This window comes from Crocodylus porosus, unplaced genomic scaffold (genome assembly GCF_001723895.1).
Source record: "Crocodylus porosus isolate Cpor-Errol unplaced genomic scaffold, CroPor_comp1, whole genome shotgun sequence".
NCBI lineage: Eukaryota > Metazoa > Chordata > Crocodylia > Crocodylidae > Crocodylus > Crocodylus porosus.
The window spans coordinates 23,769,351-23,777,406 of record NW_017728948.1 but is presented as its reverse complement, the minus strand read 5'-3'; the positions used below and the strand labels follow the sequence as shown (position 1 = coordinate 23,777,406).

Genomic DNA, 8,056 nt, shown 5'->3' with positions numbered 1-8,056 from the left:
CACTACATCTGTTCCATCACAAAATACTGTATATGCAATGCTTCCCAAATTTCATGGAACCTATAAGCAAAGCTTTATTTTTTTTATTTTGACTGACTTGATTTTTTTTATCCACAAAAACTAGTAATCTGACCACACTAATTCTGTAGAATTAGGACTGGTAGTCATACTTACAGAACAGTACTACACTTAACACTGAAGTGATGTGATTAAACAGAAGCCTGAGATGATGGAAAAGCATAAGGCTTTGTTGCAGAACTTTTCTTTGTTGTGCATCCTGCCCACGTTGTGAACTTACCAGCAGTCATCTAAAGAAAAGAGTTTTACAGACAACAGTTTCTTAACACTGTATAATTTACATCTTACTGAAAATTTCTTGCTGCTTAAAAAGCTACAGCCTAGTTTTCACTTGCTAGCAGATTAATGGATTTCTCTTTGCAAGACTACATTTATTTTGTGAAGCTGTTGAAGGAACTTAAATGATGTAGGTACACTCTGCATTAAGTGGATATATGCTTGGATACACACTTTCTGTCCACACTCCCCATTTATTTCTTTGCTGGAAGGTATTTCAGCCACACCAGTTCTAAAACTGCATAACAAAACAGTATGTCTCACTTTGAGAGGAAAAAACAAGTCTAAAGCAAAACACATATGCCATGTTTTGTTTTTAATTAATTGTCATACCAGTCCAGAAAAAGTAAGGAAAACGAACACATCACAAGGAAGAAAAGGATCCATACTCGAAATCCAGCATTGTTTTTGATTGCCTGTTGGAAGATATAATTTCAATTATCATTCCCAATAAAAATATGAAATTTCTGTAATATGACTCTGGATTTAATGGAATTGTTGGCAATCTGGATTCAGTGGCAACACTCAATATTGACCTAAGTTGAATAAGAATCAAGCCCTAAATTCACCCCATTGACTCAAATTTCTTTGAAATCTGGAAAACAGACCCTGTAAAAAAAAGTAAAAACCAAGCTCATCAATAGCATTTACTTTATGAGAGAAGAGAAACATGATGCAAAATAAGATAGTTCTGAAACAACTGTTTGGAGAGCACTGAAAAAATCAGGTATAAACGTTAAGATGCCAAAATCAATATTTTAAAGAATAAATCATTTCTCTAAATAGTCCTATTAGGCTTGAGGATTAAATAACGACTGTTTCTTCTTCTAAATGATTTAATAATGTTAGTAAGTACTTCAATGTAAAAAATTACCCAGTCCCAGTTTAAAATAGCAAATATCTGTTCCAGATATTTCTTTCAGACTAATACTAAGTCGGAAACGAAATGATAGGGTAGGTAGTTTCCTCTTTTGGTTTTAAGACATTGCCAGTAACCTAGCGTTAATATTATGCATGCAAATCTTGAATGTATCAGCTTTAATTTATGGAACTAAACTTTAAAAAGACAGGCAGCGTTCCTTTTCCCCAGCTCAGACCTCTTAGGTTACCTCACTTGCCTAAGTCAGAGATCTGCATTCTGTTTCCAGATCTGCCACTGACACAATATGTGGCCTCATGGAAGTCAATTAACATCAGTGTGTCTCAATTCTACTGCAAAAGTGGCAATGCCGATGTTTGTTAGGCAATTTGAGAATCATGAATGCAAAGCACTGTATCTGAATGTTGGTAGCATAACTAAGGGTGGGCAAGTGGGGCATCAGTCCCAGGCACTGATATGCAGGGGGCTTAAAGCATAATTTTTTTAAGGCTTACCTCCTGAAAACAGCTCAAAATAAAATCTGGTCTAATAAGATGACATTCAAGACTGCTTTTATGCTTTATAAGGAAGGATTTATTTTGATCAAGTAATGCTTCAAGATTCCATTCCCATTCACTTCAGTGTTTTTGTCCACTACTACCCCAAGTTGCCTTATTTTTTTAGGCAGTGATACTTAGCCCATGGTCACTCTCCTCTTTAAAAAGGAGCTGATGGCCAGCAGAGTCTACATATCCAAACAGCTGTTCAGATCAAAATGACCAAGACAAATAGTTCCATATTTTAAATAAGGTAACTGCAGCCTACACAATTACTGAAAACAAGGTAATGCCCCTAATGAAGTCTACAAATTACAAATGTGACCCTTGCTGGATACCACAGTGCATGTTTCAGTAAAGTGTTTTGACATGTTTGCTAGTGAGGAGCAAGAAATGCTCTGAAATACTAGTTAAAAACATTACCTCTCTTATGTCTTCATTGCCTTCCTTAATATTTTCTGTTGCACCCACAACTAACTGATGAATATTGTCAATTTCAGTTTCCTGTTGATGAAGAGAGTTAATAAAAACCAATGAAAAACTCCATAGGAAAAATGTTAACTCAAGAGATTTTGAGGTTGTAATAGATGACAAATGTGAAATACAGTAGCATGTGTATTAACATCTTATTTTCATTTGGTACCAGTCTAGATTGACAGAGGGCTATAGGGTTCATTAAACCTTACTTTCTATGCCTACATTACTAGGAGCATGACTCAGGGTCCATTAAGTCATTGAAAACATTCCCATTACTGACTTCACTGGTCTTGGATCAGACCTGAATGTAGTCTATTAATTTTTGTCAGTTGCCTGAAAGATACTAGTTTACCAAATACCATTAACTGAATTATCATACCACCACACTGATTTGGGGCAAAGGATTATAACAGTTAATTCATGAGTGTTGCATTTTTTTAGTACTGCTAGGAACACAAGCCTAATAAGAATATGATGCAAGGAAATCTACCTTGCAATTTGCTGTGAAATTTGGCTTTTCAGCTCTGTTTCTCCTTAATGTCTGTGTTTTGATCTTATCACATTTGTTCTTATGTACATTTAACAAGACACAGATTACAACTGAAAAAAGTTTGTAAGAAAAGCACATTTCACTTAAACACAGTTCAGTCCTTTTCCTTGAGTGCTTTGATATTACAACAGCAAACATTTTACCTGTTGCAGGACTTTTTCTGTGAATATCTCTTGAAGCCTGGAGATCTCAACCACTTTCCCTTCAATTTGTCTTGAGAAAGAAAAGAAAATATTCCACTATGTACTAGTACAAACATTTTCTACTGTAGATTCACAATGTCAAACCCAGAAAAATCAGACAATTTGGTTATTTTGTCAACTATTATTTTAGCCATGATGTGTGATAACTACATTGACAACTGGATGTTAGAGGTATACTTCATGATATTTTGAAGACTTATATAAACAATACACATATAGTAGACATTATTATAGGAAATATACGTCTTGTATATTAGGCTGGCATTTGGGTTTTTGTACAACTGGAGTCCAAAGAGTTATTTTTGACTGAGTGGACCATAAAATCCTGAATGGATGCATCTGTTAAAATGACTAATGTTGAAAATTAGCAGTTATTTTTTGAGTTTCAGATTTAACCCATCAAATAGAAAAGTTCCTAGCTTACAAAGAGTTTTACCAGGTTTCTTGCAGGTTCAGAAACACCATAAGGCATGAGCTGTCATGTACCTCCCATTTTAAAGGTTTATTTACAAGCATAGGGCTGCTGGATTTTTTTCTACGTACAAATTTCTATATTCAGGAGTGTTTTTCTGCAGCAAGCTATCGTTCAGCAAATTTTGTAGCCAGTGAGCACGTTTCCTGGTTGTATAATGTGACAGCAAGGAAATAAGAGAGAGTTGTACCTCACTTCATCAAACAGGCTATTCATCTCACCAACAAGTCGCTGGTTTTCTTGTTCAAACTGAGAAAGGGAAAATGAAAAACAACCACACAGTCATTGATCACATCTTTATGCTCTGTAAAGAACTTACTAAACAACATGATTACTCAAAATTGGTTTAAAATCATTCATTGATAGTCTGAGCGCTACAGATATATTTCAGTAGAACTCACACCAGTCCAGGAAATAGAAATGATACGAATTTATTTGTTTATTTGTAACTAGTCATCTCAGAAAACCTGTTTTCTCTTATCCAACAGGTAACTAAATCCTCAAAACTCCCTATATAACTTTTGATCAGTTCTCTTGGTTAAGTGATTATTTAATGGATGGTACAAAAACAAAAAAACAAGAAAAGAAAAGAAAATCACGCAGAATGAAATTCCTGCACTATATTTGGTTTTGAAAAGCAGCTATAGCATGTGATATTATTCTAACCACACCTGTGCTTGCCAAAATATGAAATGCTCTTAACAGCTGGTATTTTAGCAGATAAGGTAAAGCCCAATGCAGCCAGAATCTCTCTAGAACAGGGGTGGGCAACATACGGCGCACAGGCCGGATCCAGCCCATGAGACCATTCTATCTGGCCCACGGGGCCCCTAAAAAATTTAGAAAACTAATATTCATCTGCCCTTTGTTCCTGTCATTTCACCAGTAGGACCCAGGGGAAGTCCAGCGGGCTCAACAGCAGGGCCCGCCTGGCCCAGCCCCCACAGCTGGAGCCCCAGCGGGGGCTTCTGGCCTTGGACCGTACAGCTGCCCCATGCCGGAACCGCTGCAGCTGCTCGCAGCTCATGCGGGCTGTCCAGACCAAGCAGAGGCAGCCCCAGGAGGGCTGCGAGCAGCTGCAGTGTGGGGCAACAGACATGGGGCAAGCGAGGGGCCACCCCCGCAAGCTCAGCACCACGTTGTGACCCAGCCCCAGTGCCAGCCTGGGCCCCACACCGCCTCCAGGCTTGCGTGTAGCAACAGCAGCTGTGGTCCCCCTGCTTGCTGTGCCAGGCAGTGTTTGCCAACATCACCTGTGGGCTGCCCAGCACACGAGCTCTGGGCAGGCAGCAGCAGCAAACACTGCCTGCCTGGTGTGGCAAGCGGGGGGGCTGCAGCTCCTGCTGCTGCGTGCAGCCCCAACAGGTGAGCCTGGAGCCAGCATGGAGCTCAGGCTGCTGCGGGGCCCGGTTACAAGCTGGTGCTGAACACGGGGAAAAGCAGCCCCTCACTCACCCTGCACTGTAGCTGCTTGCGGCCCTCCTGGGGCTGCCTGTGCCTGCTCCAGACAGCCCCGCATGGGCTGCAGCAGGGAGCGCTGGCCATGGGGTGGGCAAGAGGCTGCTTTCCCCACGCTCAGCACCAGCTTCTTCCCTGACAGCAAGCAGGGGGGTCAGGGCTGTGCACTGCCCTCCGCCTGTACCGTGGGGTTCGGGGGCACTGGGAGTTGGTGTCCCGGGGCCAGTGCCAGCAGGGCCCAGAGCAGGGTGGGAGGAGCACGGGGTCCCAGCCGGCAGGGGCTCTATGGAGCCAGGCCAGCTCCCCCCTCCCTGCTGGTGCAGCCCAGCCCGGCTCCGCAGACCCCTGCCAGCCTGTGCCCCACCAGTGCTGGCCCTGGGACACTGGTTCCAAGACAGTGGGACATTGGTGACCAGGGGGTGGGGCACCCCATGCAGCCCTCGACAGCCTGCTAACACTGGGTAAGCGGCTCTCCACCCAAAATAATTGCCCGCCCCTGCTCTAGAGTGCTACTTTCTATTTTTAAGGGTGAATAACAATGAGACTAGGTAGCATTTAATATTACTATTTAACATGACATTTTCCAAGTAAATACACATAACAGGCAATGGACTTCGGTGCCAATTCATTAAGTAAACAATTTTGGACAAGCACCCTAAAAAAGAGACAACTAGAAGTCCAAAGCAGCTTTGAAAATCCTGCATAACCAACCTGGTAGCATGGTAGATGCAAATAAAATGTGCTACTTGCAAATGTAATTTTATAAAGATACTCATTTCCAGAAGAGCATGTTTCTCAGCCCTGAAGTAATGTGCTATCAGAGCTATCCAACTAGCAGCCCATGAGCTACATGTAGCCTGTGAGGCATTGACTCCCAGTGGTTGCTCGCTGTTCCTGTTGCTGCCAGGGTCTCCAGCCTCTCCCTTCCTTCACTGGTTTCCACCTCCTGCCTCCACTCTTGGGAGCATCATAGATGGACTGGGGGAGTCTGCATGCTACCTGCACAATGGGAAGGGGCCGGTGCAGCATTCATTCAGCTCCCAGCTGCTCAGATGTTGGAGGAAAACTCCATCATCAATTTCTAGAGATTTTCATAATGTAATTAAGAAGCAAAAGCCTTCCTGAAAGTCACAAGTTCAATTTGAAAATTCAACCAAGGGGAGTTTTATAGAGAGTTTTATATAAATATGATTTCTTTAAGAACAGTGCTTTAGCAGGAACTAAGAATGTGCGCTACTGAAATCAACTGCTGTAAATTTTTGAAGATTCCCTTGAAGACTAGTATGGAAAATGCCTGATCAATTTCCAGTAAAAACATTATTAGATATCAAATATTGGCACTTCCAATAAACACTCCAGCTAGTATGTGCTAGTGGTACATTTTATTTCTAAATATCATAATACTGCCATGCTTTATGATTAAGCACAATCTTTGTTGCTCTCCTTAATCAGTTTTCTCCCTGGCTCCCTTCTCCCATTCTACAATAGCTTGCATCATCCATCCTTCTCCAATAAGCCTTCTCCATTACTTCTTGAAACAGGTCTAAAGCACAAAGTTTCTCCCATACTAGGCCAGTCTTTCAACAGTAATTCAGACAGAAAAAAACTGTGCAACAATTAAGGGTTTCACATGTAATACCTTGTTGTAAAACCAGAAAAGTTAGGAAATGACATGTTAGCCCTCTACTATATCTCATGATCCTCCCCACATCGTCACATCTCACAACTGCTACACAACACACTTAACTCTACTCCTTTTGGGATGCCATCTTGCATTGTTTCAGATGGGACCAAAGGGAAGCAGTGCAAAAAACAGCCTAAATATACAACTACAAGAGCTGTGGCAAAATTGATTCCTATTTTGACCAAAGGAAGCCTGTGGCTTCAGTCCTATTGAAAATGGTAAGAGGCAGACATTTTTAAACAGAACTTGTTAGTAGGTATCTGAGAGGCCCATAAGATTTATTTTATGACATATAATGGAAAATAATTTTAAAACCTTTTTAAAACAGAATATGCTATTTATGTTATAGGTCTACTAATGTTTGATCTTGGGAGGGTGGTTTGTGTTTGGGGGTTTTTTGGGTTTTGTTTTGGTTTCTTTGTTTCGCATAAAGGCAAAAGACTTTTCAGCTCCTCCACCAACCTGCAACTTCTGAACAAATCAATTTGTGTGTCCATGTGCCAGCACTACTTCCCTTTCCAATGGTCTTAATTCACAGTACAAACAAGCAGATCCCCAACAAAGAAAACTGCCCTTTAAGAAACAGCCTCAATTTTAAAGTATTTCTTTTTTTTCCAGACATACAGTTTTGGGATTTTTTCATTAATTATTGAAAGTGGTCCTGTATTTTCAAAATACAGCCTGAGTTGTACTAGAGAGTATATTTCATTCTGTTTTTTAAAGTAAGTGCTAACCCAATAAAACAAGGTGTCCAATTCTAATCATCTTAACACTGCAAAATGATGTAACCCTATCTACAGAGAAATCTCAGAGGGGTCAGCTGGATCTAGATATCATGAGTTGTGGCATACTCATCTCCTACTTGCCCTCAGCCACAAAGCAGTGCTGCAAGGATGCTATCCAGTGCCATGGTGCTCAACCTATGGCTAGCAGAGCTCCCTCTGGGTCTGGAAATTTGCTGGTGGGGAAGTGGGGGAATTAATAGTGCCATTGCTTCCCCTGTCAAATTTCCAAGCCCTGCAGGCTGGATGACATGGTCCTGTGCCCAGGGCTAGAGCCATGGGTAAGATCTTTCATAAGGCCCAATCCAGTACATGGGGCTGGGGCCACACGTGCTGGATCAGGCCCCAGGTGGGCTGTACTCACATCCTGGATCAGGCCATGCACAATAGATCAGCCCCACTGACTGGATCCAGCCCACAGCCTGAATCCACACTACTCATCCAGCTCATGGGGCCAAAAGATTGGGTACTACTGCTCTAGCAGAATACATCCTCTTTCCCCATGGGCAGTGAAGTAATCCTGGAAGGGTCTTCTAGTGGTTCAGGAACAACAGCAGTGTGCCACCAGTGATCCTTCCACAACTGAGTCTCTTCCCCTATGCACTGATTTCTGATTATAAGGAAGATACCTAATATACCAACTAAAATAACTGAGCTCCA

The 8,056-nt window shown here is 41.6% G+C and overlaps 1 protein-coding gene across 1 annotated transcript in view; it reads right to left on the bottom strand.

Annotated features, from left to right (window-relative positions):
* Positions 1–77: 77 nt before the first annotated feature.
* The window catches only part of STX18 (syntaxin 18), a 48,402-nt gene continuing 40,423 nt past the window's right edge, over positions 78–8,056 (bottom strand). Inside the window, exons 7-10 of the mRNA XM_019553047.1 lie at positions 3,663–3,721; positions 2,941–3,010; positions 2,194–2,274; positions 78–770 (exon numbers count right to left, since the gene is read on the bottom strand). Coding sequence (XP_019408592.1) covers positions 675–770; positions 2,194–2,274; positions 2,941–3,010; positions 3,663–3,721 — 306 coding nt within the window. The 3' untranslated portion in view covers positions 78–674. The remainder of the gene's footprint in view (positions 771–2,193; positions 2,275–2,940; positions 3,011–3,662; positions 3,722–8,056) is intronic.